Genomic DNA, 15,324 nt, shown 5'->3' on the forward strand with positions numbered 1-15,324 from the left:
AACACAAGTGATGCAAGGCAAAAATTAAGTTGGCTGGACCACAACTAACAACTGATCCTGATTCATACACAAACTCATCTACCGCTGTCTGCTGTGCAGCCAAGGGTGACAAATAACTCTCATCCAGCAAAACAGGAAAAGTTGGTGCCTACAGACCCATTTGCGGTAACAGGTCACAGCCATGAGCAAATCCAAGGCCAGCATCTGTTAAATGGTTAATCCCTTCTGGCAGCGAGACCACATACTCCAGGATACAGGAATCTGTTTTCATAAATACCTTCCAACAATTCTTACACTGTCAGTAGTTTTGGCTAATTTTCAAGCAGTCCCTCAAAGCCCAAAGACATGAAATAAACTGATAGGTTCCAGGCAAATTTCATGGGAGAGACACATCCATGGGTCACAAAATTTTCACTATTACTACATATCCCTCACTCTGCCGTTTCACTGACAATTGCCATGCATTTAACGCACCTGTGATATTTCCTTGGTGGGGCTGGGTGGAGGAACTCAGTTGCAAGGGCAAAAGAATGGACAGATGTGGACACACACCAGTCACCTGCCCACCTTCCTGACTTGTCCTCACCTGCAAGCATTTCTGAAACTTTCCAGGGTGTTGAGCAAGAACTGACACTGTCTCTGAGGGACTCTGCCGAGATTTCTGTTTGCTGGTTGACTCTGAGACACCGAGAATAGAAGATCACCCTGTTAAAGGAAAAAAGTCTTTAAAATCTTATGTTCACTTTCAGAAAAAATAGCTTTCTTCTCTGACAGGAGCAGCAGGAGGAACAACAGATTTCACTTCACTCACTTCTTTCACACAACTGTTTTTTCACTATTGTGCTTTGCCCAGGGAGGGCAGAGTTGGAGAGCTTGTGTGCTCTTCCTACAGAAGACAGTTACAGAGTTACTATTTCTGTACAGCCCTGTCTTTACAGCCTGTATTGCCATGATTTGATTTCATCTGAGTTTTAAACATCTCACCTAATGGACCTTAAAGCCCTTATGGGAAAACTTAGTATTTTTTTAAATTTTCAACACTGAACAGTTCTCCTTGCTTAGCACTGAAATCTTAGAAGTTCCCTACTTTGGCTCAGATTTTTAAGCAACGATCCACATACTAGCTCTTGTTCCCACAGCATCCTACCAAGTTCAGCCAGAAGCCAACTGAAGCATCAGAGCTAATAATTTCTCCAAAGTGGGAACAACTTGGTACTCAAAATCTGCTTTTAAGCCTTAACTTGTTGTGGTGGTCTTCTCCAAATACTGCCAGAGAAGGGCACAGCTACACACTGATGCCTGGCAGTTCAGAACTCCTTCTCCATTTCATGCTGAGATACCTTAGCAGAGGTACAATCATTGACCCTTTTCTCCCTTTAAAGACAGTCTGGATATCCTCACTATCTGCCTAATTTCCTTCCTGTGAAGCTTCTAATTCTGAAAGGGACACCAAGCTCTGCATGTGTGCAAACAAACTGACCAGCATCTGCCTACGGGGCAGAAAGCAGTTCTGCCTTCTCCGGGCAGACAAGGCAAATATCTGGTACCACAGAACTTAGGTCTAAAGATAGTTCATCAAGAATTTGGAGCTCTGGTACTCCAACAATATGTTCTTGTCACTACAGACGTGATCTAAACCTACACAGTTCTAAGCCTATCGCAAGAAGGCTCAGCCCTTGTCTTTCACTAGACATCTGTAACTGGGGCTCTCCTCAGAAATGCAGAGGTCCCAGTACCACATCACACTAACTACAAATTCCAGGAACAGGAAAGAATTTACAGTTCAAACAATAGCTAACACCTCCCTTGCTGAGGGATCACAGTGCATATATGATGACACTCTTGATCTGAATGCAAAATAAGAGATGTTCATTGCCAAAAAAATACATTGACCAATGCAGCCTACAAGGCAGAGTCCTGAAGAAGGGGAAGTTCCAATAACTTTGGAGTACTGGACACATAAGGAGAACAGTGTGCTCAAGCACTGCCCCACAAATCTTCATTGATTTAGAGAGATAACATTTACCAGCATCCATCTTCATCTACTTCAAAGACAAAGTTTGGTACCATTTTGAGGCAAGAGGATCAAAAGAAGTATCAGAGAACCAAACAGGTAAGAGGATAGAACATACACACAACATCCACATAGCATGCTAGGAGGATCAATCCTGTCCTGCTTGGTCCTACCAACAAGCAACGGCAACTTTTAACTTACTGCATGCCTCTTGCTGCTCTGTGGTGGGGAAAGGTCAGCACATCGCTTCAGTGCTGCCTCCAGCAACTTCTGCAGCTCTTCATATGGGATTGGAGGGGAGCTCAGATGGTCCTTCCTGAACAAGCCAAGAGAAAGACAGTATGCACAGCCCCTGCTGGGGACTTCCCTGCTGGGAAGGCAACACCATCAGAAATAATTGCTCTTCTAATGTCAGTATGCCATTGCCACACCTCTCCAGCACAGCATAGTAAGGTCACAACATCTGAACTGTGCCTTCATCCACATGTGCACCCAAACATACTCTCACCGCACTCACTGTCTGTTCCCACTACAGTCAGGAAGCACATGACTATCCAGAGTCTTATGCTTGCTCTTATCAATCTGGATGGGGCACAGAGTGACAAAGCCACAGCAGCCATCGTACGAGCCTGCCTGGGACACCAGGTCCTTGCTGCAGTGAATTGCTGCCTATTGCAGCTTCATTGCCCTGGAAGCCTTCTGAGGTGGGAAGCTGGCTCTGCTGTACCCACGCCTGCCTCAGACACAAGTCCCACTGCAGAGCACGCTCACCCACACAGCCACAGGGGAGCTGTAGAGCCCAACATGGTATCGAAGTATCTATCTGAAGAAAAGCCTGTAAATACTTTCCTGCCTACCTCAGGAAAGCTGCCACAGCTCTCACAGCCTCCACTGCCACCTCCAGCACTGGGCAGTTCACTGTCTCCATCAAAACATCAATGGCTTCTATACATACACCTCGGTTTGTGAATAATTTGATTTCCATGGGTTGCCTGCGAAGAGGAAAACAGAGTAAGCAAGGAGAACGTTGTCAGATTTAGGTAACTGTGGTGCCCTTTTCTCATTTCACCAAATGGACAGCTGGGCTCTGTGGTTCCAACCATGCCTTTCATTATTCAGAGCCAGCTGCTCTCAAGGAGGCACTCTCAGACTTGAGCAGGTAGAGGGTTTGCCACAAAGAGTGAACTTCAGCCAATCTGAAGCCCTACTATGATGAAAAAACCCACAGACAGGATAACTGTGTGACTACTCCAGTGAAGACTGACATGAAAAGCACAAGAAAAACAAGCTTTGCAAAATACAGTGATCTCTGTGCCTAGGACTTTATGCTCAGGCCATCTGCTCTGGTATTTGTGGGGTCATCTGGCAACTTATATTCTTGAGTAAACAAGCAAACATCACCATCCTAGAACGGGGACGATGCCATGAGAATAGCTTCTCTCACAGTCCTGTAGCACTTCTGATGCCAGATGGTGTCGGAAGGACAGGAACCTTCATGACCTTGAAAAGTAATCAGGAAAATAAACACACTCCAACTATTTTGACAATTCTTCATAGTGAGCATTTTGGTCATCTGATCACCTTGTGCCCCAACAACTTTGAGCTTTCAGCACAAGAGCATAGAGGGATGACAGGCCATTAATCCCACTACTGGACAGAGCTGTGTAAATGGCAGACTATGCTCATTTGGCTCCTGGCAAGTCAGGTACAGTTGGGAGGGCAGGGGGAAGACAGGCAGTTACATGCACTAACAGCCTGCCAGAGAGCCTCTCCAAAGTGAAGCAAGAAAAGCAGCACAGCATGACAAGAGCCAGACTTGGGAGCCAAAAGTATTCCAGTATTCCCTGTTATTCGTTTTTCACGGTCATGCCTGACTAAAGCAAGCCATGAACACATGCTCTCATGCACAAGTGGAAAAGTGAACTTCAGTAGAAATTACACTAGTAGCCCAGTTACATGGCAAAAAGGAAACAGAGGAAAAAACATTCTTTTTAGTCACTCAGTGGGATGGAAACCCAACTTGGCAGTAACTTCATGTTCTGCTGTGAGAAAAAGCTCTGAGGTGGGCAAGGCAAGGAAAAGGCCTTGTGGAACTCGGGCATCAGGAGCCAAGCCATAAGTGATGCGCTGAACTTCCAATTTGTTCCTACTTATACTGTAATTCTGTTAATCCTCTGTATTTCCTTTCTTTAATCACTGACCTTCTGAAGTAAAACACATCAGGAAGAAAAAAAGCCTTCACTGACTCATGCAGGGAGGAAAGGATGGAGGAGTACTGCTGACTCATTCAAGATGCACAAACCCACTTTCAGTATGGTGCACTGTGATGTCTTTGGGGCCCGGGAGGAAAGTGTGAAGGATGGCACTCTTGCAGCTTCCTGCAACCTCTCGTCTTTGGGCCCCACACTGTGCCTGCCACTCTGGTTATGATGGGAGAGACAAGAAGCACACCAGGGAGAGCTGCCCACCATTCCTGACATACTGCCAAGGGGAACAGAATGTCCTGCTTGGACCTCACCAGAATGTGGGGCTCACTTACACAAGAGAATCCAGCTGCAAGCAAAAACCAAGAGGAGAGGTTCCAGCATAAGATCCCTTTCCCCACTATGAGAGTGTTTTAAATAAAACATAATTTCTAAGGCAAAGCTCAGAAATAGAATGGGTGTGCGAGAACATAAGAGTAACTGCACAGAGTGTTCTCTTTGTTTTACAAGCATAAACGCTGTAATTAGTGTTTCCCACATCCTGGCTTCCCTTTCTGACAGATCCCACACTGGCATCATCACACTGTTCTACCACTGCTGCTTTTTCTTCTCCTTTTTACCCTGCCACTTGCTACAAAATTGACTATGACATTTCCAAAATTCAGCTTAAGGGCTCTCTTGGGGGAACTAAGTGGCAAAAACAAGACTCTGTCACTAGCATGACAGGACAGGAACAAGATCATAGAGGCAAGAACAGGAAGCACAGAAGAAAAACAAGCCAGTGTATATTATTTCTTAGCAGAAAACAAGAGGAAAAAAGTGACAGAAGACATTAATATTTCAGCTTAGAATTTGTTTTTGCAGTTTGAATTTAGCTCAGATGATGATAGAAGACTAGAGGCCATGGAATTTGCATGCTTTGTTTTGTCACAGAAGCGCACTTAGCAGGATCTGGCCTGCTCACATATGCCTGGACCTTCCTGACCTTCCCTCCTGCTCTGTCTACAGCTGAAAAGAGATTTCACCTCCCAGATAGGCAGGGAAGCAGGAAGATGCAGAGATACTGATGGATGCAGGCACAAAGAGGACAAGCTGGAAGGTTCAGAAACAACCATCAGGCCCTTCTTTGCAAGAATAAGGGAGGTGCAATTGTTCAGCATCATCTTTCAAACACAAAGGCTCCAGAAGTGTGTAGATATTTGGCCTCAGAAGAAAACCTTAAAAAGTAAAAGCACCACAGCCCCCATTTTAGGGTACCAAACTCTGCCTGTGCAAGCCTGTCAGGGTACTCCCTTACCGTTTCAGGATTTCAGTGAAGAGCAGGAGCCCTTGTTTGTGCAACTCCACATTGTTCATCTGCAGGACATCTTGGAGACTCCGCACCAGAGATTCAATGCCTACACATGTTCAAGAGAAGTCACAGAGAGGCTTTTAACATCCCAGATTCCAGGATGGACAAAACTGGTTTTTAAAAGGAAGGAAGATCTGAACAATTATTAGTCACTGACAGAAACAACTGTCCAAAACTCTTGAATGTTCACTCAGCTCCCTGACAATATGCCTTAATCTCCACTGATAGAGGTAAATCCATAAGAACAGAAGGAATTTAACCATTCTTCCTAAATCTACTCTTGGCGTGTCCACAGAAACACCTAATAGTAACTCAGCTAGTGTCAATCATGATAACTGGTTATTATAATGAATTAATGCTCATCAGGAACTCACTAGGACAATGGCACTGTACATTCAAGCTATGTTGGACATCACAAACACATCTGATAGATATTAATTTCCAGTCCTTTATCCATCCTGACTGGAAATTGTGACTGTGTGTAGAGCATTGAAATTCAGCTAGAGGCACAAGCATTACTGTAGTCACTCTGTCAGAAAAGCTGATGACTCACCATAGACGGTGTGACACTTTGAGAAGAAAAGGCGCTCTTCAGTCAGGAGGAGCAGGCAGCAATACACTGACCAGATGAGGACTTCACTTTTGCACAAGAGACATTCAAACAGGAACTCTGTAAACACATACACACACAAATGAGGTCACCCCTGTAAGAGGCAGGCTGCTCTCAGCGTGCATGGCACAGCTGCTCCTAGAACAGAGCAGAGGCAGGAGGAGGAAAGGAGGCAGCATAGCAACAGCGGCAGGGAGAATGGCTGTATTATGAAATGGCGGGAATGGAGAATGGAGTAGATGCTCAGGGTTATGCTAGTCTTCAAAATAAGGTGACTGGAGAGTAGAGACCCATGGGCAGGCTCCTTCCTAGCACAAACTCAGCAGGCAGGAAGGACCTGAATTGTGGATCTGGCCTTTGGTTCAAATGAAAAGCCACTAAGCAAGCTTTAGCACAGATGTAGTGATCTTTTTTTCCTCAGAACTTTTACATTTCCCAAAGAATTTGTATAATGAAAGTATTTCTGTCTTCTGGGATTACAGAAAAATAATAAACCATCTCCCACAGCTGCAATCAAAGCTAAATCCTAGACCAAATTCTGTGCAAACTTACAATATTTAGTGGAATGAGATAGAACTGAAGTCTGTTTATGCTTGTATCTAAGGTCCTGCAAGAAGCACCTTGACCTCAAGGATTTGTCCAAATTCTCACTGTGGAAACTACATTCTGCCTGTTGACAGCTGCTTCTATACTTTCCGATGAAAACTTACTCTCCCCTTCTACTCTTAAAATCACATTAGCCATTTCTATTGGTATAAAATGGTCACCACACACATTGCGCCACCAGTGGATATCATGGAACCAGACTGATTCCTAAAACAAACAGCCAGGGAGGGCTTTGATACTTGGAGATGAACAATAAGATGCTACTGCATCTCTTCACCTGGAACATCCGCATGGATAAAAGCAGGAGCATATCTGCTGGGAGAGTGAACCAGCACTGCAGCCATACAGTGAGAACTTGCTGCCTGCAACATCTCATCTCTGGTCAACAAAAGCTGTTGGGAAATGAAAGTCAAAAGAAGAGAGGAAGTCAACTATGCAGCTATGAGTAGGAAAGTTTCCTCTTCATTTTAAAATTTTAAACATAAATTCTCTCTTTTGGCATGTACTTCACAGATTAAACCTGCTAAGGCAAGATAAAACACTGAAACAAAGACACTCAAAAAAGTACAAAATGAGAACCACAACAGAAGATATCATGAGTAAGAACAGCTCTGCCCCCATGCTTAGTCATGTGGGCATTGCAAGTGCTGTATCAGACCTCAAGTGTGAATGAGTAAAATCATCTGAGGCCAGGAGTAAAATTTTCCCCGCTCCAGGATGCAGGAATGAACAGGAGGTGATCTACAGAGGTGTCCCCATTTCTCACTGCAGCCTCTATTGGTGGTGTTGTCAACAGAACACCCTGCCTTATATATATATAATGCCTTAGATAAAGATTCAATACAGGCCATCAAGTTATTTATGTCTACCAACAATTCACTACTACTTCAGGAATCACCTTTTTGAGAACAAGTGGCAGTGGATTTTCCCCTTCTAAAAAGTCTGGGTCCTCAGTCTCCTCCTCTGTCTTTGAATTATTCATAAGAATAGATACAAAATGGTCAGATTTCAGCAGCTCCTTTAGCAAACCTGCAAAAGGGGGAGCAAGAGTGAGCACCATACTGGGCAAAGCAAGGATTATACTAACACAGGAGTATTTACAGGTTAGGACTTGTTGCCAACTTCCTCCCCTTTCCAGCGCTCCTAACAAAGGCCTCCAGTTTAGGGAGCTTGTTTTCACTACGTCCCCAGATACTGCCATGAACCACAGTTCTTGCAACCCCTTGTTGCTGATGCTTTTTGCTGGCTCTGATCTGCTCTCTGTTCCTTCTCAGAGACAGGGGGACATGATCTCAGGAGCCCTCTACTTGCATTATCTTCCATTAGTACCCACACCTTAAACTGTTTCTTGGGAGAGCTCTTGACCTTCGTTCTTCCCTAGCAGTCAGTGACCCTAGTGACTCGACATTTTCCCTGAAACACTTTCTAGAGAACTGGCATTTATCTTCCCCTTCTATTTTCACAGGCTCTTACTGAAACAACTGCATTTAGCTAAAGGATATACAGACACACACAGAAATCCTCAGAAGAATAGTATAGATCACTGCTACAGGTATTGATGGAAGTCAGTACAAATTTAAAGGGATATCATCTGAGCTATAGAATTCTACTTTCAAAGGAGTCATCATCCATTTCTAGTAGCTGAACAGATGATCTGAGGAGCAATTCAGTTCCTGCTTGCCTCCTACAAGAAAAATTAATTCCCTGGATGGTTTACAAACAAGGAATGTTAGAAGGGCTGAAATTGTGCTCCCCAGCAACAGCTGATACGTGTAGTTGGAAGCATAACTGCAAGAATGCGCCACATTATCTTTGTAACCTAAATAATATGATGCTCCACATCTGAAGACTGTTGTTTGTTAGACTCCATCCCTCTGCTCTATAAAACCCACCTGCCCATGCACAGCATTTGCATTCAAACACTTTGAGGGATGGTCAGGCCACAGCACAAGATCTGAAGAGACTCTGAAGATAAGTCAGTGCTGGGCAAATGTGGGGCTTGAGAGACAACAGGGGGCTGGGGGTGCTCAGCAGCAGGTCTGGTCCATGTGATTGCCATGGAATAACAGAAAGGATAGACTGCTTCAGACAAGCAGCAAAAAGATCCTCTAGAGAGAACAAACCACATTAGAGCATCTAAACCAGCCAAGGATTTCTTCCTCATTTTAAGCCTTCCCTTGCACCTTGCAGGTTTCTCTCAGCAATGCCTTACCCAAACAATTAACCTGCAGCTCCTTTGTCTGCGCACACCCCAGGGTATTCAGGAAGAGACTACACAGCCTTTCTTCGAAGTGTGCTGAGAGCCGTTCTGTGCCAACAGGAGAAGAATACAGCTTGCCATACAAGTAGCAGACAGCAGCCTTTATACCCTCATTTGGGTACATCAAGCCCATCAGCAGATGATCCACTAAATTACCTAGGATGAGGAACAGAAACGGCAAACATTCGCTGGCATTTTAAAAGCACCAACCTATTTCCCTTGAAAACTTGCAAAAGCCCCCGGGACAGACTGGTGTATGCAGATGAATGAATGCCACAATCAAGTGATGTCCTCAGCACCTTCTGACCCTCGGAGCAGAGGCACAGTAATAAAGGCTAGTGGAGCTCACTGTTCACCACATGAGGATCCATCATCTCAGCTACCTCCACAAACAGCTAAGTTTGCTCACCAGACCACCAGGGGCTGGATCAAGCTAAAAAAAAATAAATGTATGTTGCCTGTGAAGCAGACCCACAACCCCAGTTCAGAGAGGCTGCTTTTGCCTGGCTGGCTAAGAGCACGATGACGAGCTTGCTATAAAGGTTCTGATCTGCAACCCAGGAGGCCTGAGTGCCACTCTTGACTTCTGGACAGGCTTCTTGTGTGACCTTCGTGAATTCACCCAGGGGAATGGGGAGTGAGTGCATGCGTGTGCATATTAGGGCTGTGAAAACCACCCTTCAGTGGGACATGACATATTACTCACTGTGCTCTACCACCAGTAGATCAGCAAAGCCTGGGATGGCATCTGCCAACTTGCCCAAGAGAGCAAATGTGGGCAGGCTGCTTCTCATGGTAGTTGCTTTGAACAGCTGTAGAGGAGACAGAGAAAGAAAATGTTTCACTGATGAGAATACATCCAAAGGTAGAAATGCACCTAAACCAGCAAGCTCTCAGTGATGCATAATCCCCTAGCACAGGATCTTTTCCTAAGATGGGTCCTCTTCACCAGTTAGGATAAAACACAGGAAAACCCTGAACATAGCATTAAGTCTCAAAAATGTCTTTAAATTAATTCAAAGGATCTCTTGCTTCTTGCTCCTCTTCCTCTCTCTCCCCTCCACCTTTTACACGAGCAGATGAACCGTCTGAATTTCTTCCCAATTTTGCTATTTCCCAGTTTTTTGTACCCCATGGGACCATCTTAAACTTAGGAACGAAGAGAGCAAGAGCCCATGGCACAGGCTCCTCATATAACTGAAACTGATAGGAAAAGAAGAACCTGAGTAAGGCACATAGCTTCATAAATGTATCATGAAGCCATATGGCTGCAATACATCGTGGGAACCATAGAAAAACTCCAGGGTAGACACCAACAGTGCCAACATCACAGTAGGGGCGCTGGCACTAGGACATCCAAGGCCAGGTTGGATGGGGCTTTGAGCAACCTGCTCTAGTGGAAGGTGTCCCTGCCCATGGCAGTGGGGTTGGAACTGGATAATCTTTAAGGTCCCTTCCAACCCAAACCATTCTATGATTCTATGATCCCACTGCAGCAGATGCTACATCCCAGTGCAGCAGCTGCAGTCTTGCAGGGTCGCTCATTTCTCAATCTCTGAAGGACTGAGAGGAAGGGCAGGAGAATTCATCTTCACTGACCTCCTTTTGGCTTTCATTCAAAATGCAGCATAAGTACTGTTCTGACTTCAGCTCCACCACAAGCCGCACCAGAACTAGGCAGAAGAAACAGGATCAGTAATACACACACAAGAGCACTCACAATCCATCTTCCACGGGGCTTTAGCAGACCAGTGAGCAAAGAGCTTAGAAATTAAATGAGCACAGAGGTGCTGCGAGAACAGGGTATCATTGGCATTCCCAGTTCTATTACTTCCGATAGCCCGGCTCAAGCTCTCTGCGGCGCCATTACAGCAGTCCCATTCTGGCTACACTACAAACCATGCATGGAAATGAACTGCAAGCAATAAACTGAACATCAGGACAGCAAGGAACCTGGAAGGGAACAAAGCTCTAGCTTTAAAAAAGCATTGAAATTTCTGGTTATTGAAGAGAGCAGGCTTCCTACAGTATTAAAACTGGTCTTTAAAAAAATTATCTTTCCAGACAAGATATCAGAACTGAAATTTCTGAGGATCCTTAGAGTCAGAGTCAGAGCTCCTCCTCCAGCTACTGTCCCTGAGATTAAGTGAAGTCTATCAGCCATTCCACCCCACTGCAGTTATCCTATATACCTTACCAGAAAGCAAGGCCCCAGTCACCTTTGTGGTGCTGTTCATCTCCTCAGCCCCAAGTGCCTTTATTCTTGGTTCAATGAAACTTTAAGAAGTCTGTCAGCTCTGTCCTAATAAGAGGAATCAACAAGAAACTGTGTTTGCCAGGCACTGGCTGCATATCACCTGGGATGTGCAAACCACAAGGGAGTTGCCTGATGCTGGCAGGCTGCCTCTGCCTCCACACATAGAGCAGTAGACTAGTTTCAGGAAGCAAGTTCCTCTTCCAATACTTCTACAACTGGGCACCTGAATGTTCAGCAGATAAATTTTTCAGTAGCACCTTTACTGAGACACTGTGCAGAACATTGTTCCACAGGACTTGGTAAGGCTGTCTTGGATGTATCTTGCTGTCGTGGCATGACTCATTTGGAAAACATACACTTTTGATTTGTGTCCTAGAAAAGCGTCATAAAAAAAAGTACCAGAGACTTCAGGGTTCACCATTTCTTGGTATATCCAGGGCAATACTGGAGTTTTATCTAGGAGAACTACTTCAGCTAATGAGCTGTGCATCTCAGCAGAATCATATCTTGAGGCATGTGATTTATAGAGGGTTTAATGGCCATTTCTTGCCCAAAACTCTCAGAATCTCTAAAGCTTTCAAGAGTTAAGTAACATTAATTTAAAATTCCTCTGTTTGAGAAAATCCATCTCTCAACACACTGCTAACATGACAGAAAGACTTCTCACCTTTTCAACATCATTTTAAGCAAGTGTCTGAAAACTAAAACCCCTCTGGATAAAGCTTGTCACACCTCCTTTCACCTTTCATGGCTGGACATGAAATGCATCACTGCATTGCTAATATCACTAGACTTATCAGAGATGTCCAAGGTCAACTGGACTGCAGAGATTTCTTTGTCAGCCCTGCAGATGTTTCCTTCAGATTTCAAATTAGGGACTCCTCACAAAGAGGAATCTGCAGCCTGTGCAGCTAAATACCAAATACCCTCTTGTCCTGAGGAGAAAGCAGTAGATCCCATGGACTTCCATTTGCTCTGAGACTTTGGTCATTGTTTACCACTGCTACCCATCTGACACTAAATTCATGGCACACACAGAACCTGTAAGAGAAATGTTAAATGTTTGATTCTGCATGCACTCCTCTGCCCCCAAAAACGGGAACAGACTGCTTGTTACTGTTGCACAGATAGGCAGTAGATGGTCTTCCCCATTCAAGCTGTGTAGAAGCCGAGCATCTCACTGTAGTTATCAGACAAGACAGATCCTCCGTTCAGAAACTGCCAGTACTTGAAATGTGGTATCTGTCTCTTACCTTCTACTAACAGGTCCAGGGCACCACTATCTTCCACAGTATGCAACATCCCTAAAAAATAAACCACAAGAAGTCATGGAGCTCATTCCTGCTTGTATCACCAGTGCTGTAATTCCTTCTTGTAAGAAAGGGCTGTAAATTTTTTTCAGAACTGTTTCATATTCCCTACTTCTCATGACACCAGCCTGACTTTGTCAGGGGAAGGTGGATACTCTCAGGGAGTATCGCAAAAGGTGCCTCCATAAGCAGGACACAGGGACATGAGGCATTTGGTTCTCGCAAATCTTTTATGTACTTTATAGTTGAAGTCAATGGCTCCACCTATGTCAGGGAATGTGTAACTACTGCCATCGCCACATCTCACTGGGTGTATCCGACATTATACATCTGAAACAACACTCTGGAATGACGGAAGTTAAAGCCCAGCTGTGAGTTTCTGTCCTTTCTATCCTCCATTTATACTAATTACTACGAACAGTTCTCTCCCTTCACAGTACTGAAAAACCTGAAATCAAATCTGAACACCAGGTTTAAAATATATGGAAACTATCCCAACATTAAATTGACCTTGAAGACACCATAAGTTATTTGTACAATGAGAGCATAAGATTGGATATATTAAAATAAACTCCTGCTTCACCCCAGCAGACAAGAAACTCTATCTCCCAGCTCCTTCCAACTTCAGGTACCTACAGCATCGAGTTCAGACTCCCTCTTCTAACACACCAAACCACTTGCTTCAACATATCCAATCAAACTGAATGACCTCTCCTCTGAAGACTCCATGATCTTTTGGAAATTTGACCAACTAAAGCAATGTTATGACAGGTGAATAAATTACTTATTTCCTTCCTCATCTGCCCAATCCTTAGTAATTCTAGAAATTATTTGTATACGGCATTAGGTAGTATTGCATTATTAGCTTCATGAAATTCGCCACCTTCTCATACGTAAGACTCCACACTACACCTCTCTTCTCTTAACCCTCTTTCTTCTGCCTGTGCTTATCCCAATATTCTCTCTCAAAAAAAAAGAATGTATTTTCCTGAATTCACTATTAATAGTTCCTCCACAGCACTGCTCAAACTTTTGGGGGGTCCCTCTTATACTCTTGCACCAAATGATTCTTTGTTCATTCAGGTACTACGCAAAAGGTACATGCCATTGTTTGTAGCCTCAAGCTTAGACTGGGATTCCAATTGCTCTAGGAGTTACACCAAGTACAGTGAAATCCCAAAGCTGTACTCAAAGTACCCAATTACAAAGTTTCTTAGAGAGAGAATTATTTAAAAGCAGACGAACATTGAAATGCAAGCACATTTCCCCTGTCTTCTGGGGTATTTCGTGTTAGGGCCATACAATGTAGAGCTGAACTGGCTATAAGCACCACTTTCTTCACTCCTCTATAGGATTATGTGTGCAGACAGCACTCATAATAAAATTTGTGCAGTGGGGAGAACTAAACCTGCACAAAGTTCTGTTTCTAACAAAGATGCTTCCAAAACATGCAAAACACAATTTGTGGGAAAACAACCAGGAAAACACTGTTTGAATTATTCAGTGTTTCAAGGCAGGGAAAGGGTTTTGTAAGTCACTTTCCCCCAAAGAACAAGAATTATCTGTGATATGCAAATGAGATAGTGGAATTAAAGGAATCTGGTATATTTGCTCTTTGAAGGCACTCATATTCATATCCTCCACCTTTCTCTTCCTGCCTTACTGTTCCCTCATTTAGACCATTATTTCTTCTCCATCCAAGATTTTAGATGACATTTCAAAATGTTTCCCACACCACTGCTATGCAAACAGAAACCAGTAAGAGATGTTCAAGATCACAGAGACTGTTACTGGAAAGGCATTTTCTGACACTATTCTGCTGTAAGGCTGACCCACCAGAAAGAAGCAGGTGTAACAGTCGTATGGCTACAGGATTTGTAGAGATTTGAAGTGATGGTGTGAAAACCCACTATGAAGATTTGCATTTTGCAGAGTCAATATTAAATCCTGCAGCACCTTTTTAACCTCACACTTTCATTTCTAAATGAATCTTCAAAGAACTCCACAGCTCAGCACGATGAGAAAACCCTGAGGCATGAGACCAGAATGGAGGGCATTCAGGGAAGAGTCATAGCCCAGCTACCCCCTGTTCTCCAGAAAGAAACTTTACAGATATGTCTAGATACTTTGAAAAGCTGCAAGAGCTTTATGAACATGCCAATCCTACTCCTCGGGGAATTAAGAAATTAATTAATCTATTCTAAATCAGTGACAGGCAGCTTTCCCCAGGGAGTAATGACATACCTAACAGAATGGTGGAAGAGGTAGGCACCTCAGTATTCTTTTGCTTGGGTTTTTTGGGTTTTTTTGCTTCAAACGTGGAGAAGTTTCACACCTCTAACAAAACGTAACTGCCTCCTCCCTGCTGCTGCACTAGGGCTCAGCAGAGCTCTTACCAAAGAGAGTTCCTATCAAATGCATGCAGACCCTCTCGTCTGGTGCCAGCAGCTGGACGACTGGCAGCGCCTGCCAGGCCAGGGCATCCTGGAGACGGGACAGGACATGCTTCTTGCGCACCAGCTACGGATCAAAGACAGCAGCCTGTCAGCCCTTGGGCCCGAGCCCTGCGCTGCTCCCACCACCCCGGGGGGGGAAAAGGGCCACCAGGGCCCGGTGCTGAGGTGACAGGCCTGGCCCAGGGCCACCCCGGCCGCGCCCCAGCCGCAAGCGCAGCGCAGGAGAGCGGCAGCCCCGGCGGCGGGGCGGGGGCCG

General features: G+C 44.6%; 1 protein-coding gene across 2 annotated transcripts in view; it reads right to left on the reverse strand.

Moving 5' to 3' along the window:
* Positions 1 to 15,324, reverse strand: part of MEI1 (meiotic double-stranded break formation protein 1) — a 37,380-nt gene that overhangs the window by 21,859 nt on the left and 197 nt on the right. The window contains exons 2-13 of one of the 2 annotated variants that reach the window (XM_032687325.1): positions 15,009 to 15,132; positions 12,556 to 12,606; positions 10,645 to 10,718; positions 9,752 to 9,857; positions 8,998 to 9,201; positions 7,684 to 7,814; positions 7,063 to 7,177; positions 6,123 to 6,239; positions 5,516 to 5,615; positions 2,872 to 3,006; positions 2,216 to 2,330; positions 587 to 705 (exon numbers count right to left, since the gene is read on the reverse strand). In XM_032687325.1, the coding sequence (XP_032543216.1) occupies positions 587 to 705; positions 2,216 to 2,330; positions 2,872 to 3,006; positions 5,516 to 5,615; positions 6,123 to 6,239; positions 7,063 to 7,177; positions 7,684 to 7,814; positions 8,998 to 9,201; positions 9,752 to 9,857; positions 10,645 to 10,718; positions 12,556 to 12,606; positions 15,009 to 15,132 (1,391 nt within the window). Of the gene's footprint in view, positions 1 to 586; positions 706 to 2,215; positions 2,382 to 2,871; positions 3,007 to 5,515; positions 5,616 to 6,122; positions 6,240 to 7,062; positions 7,178 to 7,683; positions 7,815 to 8,997; positions 9,202 to 9,751; positions 9,858 to 10,644; positions 10,719 to 12,555; positions 12,607 to 15,008; positions 15,133 to 15,324 lie in introns of both variants that reach the window. The other variant, XM_032687324.1, reaches the window with a different exon arrangement.

Source organism: Chiroxiphia lanceolata, chromosome 5, assembly GCF_009829145.1.
Source record: "Chiroxiphia lanceolata isolate bChiLan1 chromosome 5, bChiLan1.pri, whole genome shotgun sequence".
NCBI lineage: Eukaryota > Metazoa > Chordata > Aves > Passeriformes > Pipridae > Chiroxiphia > Chiroxiphia lanceolata.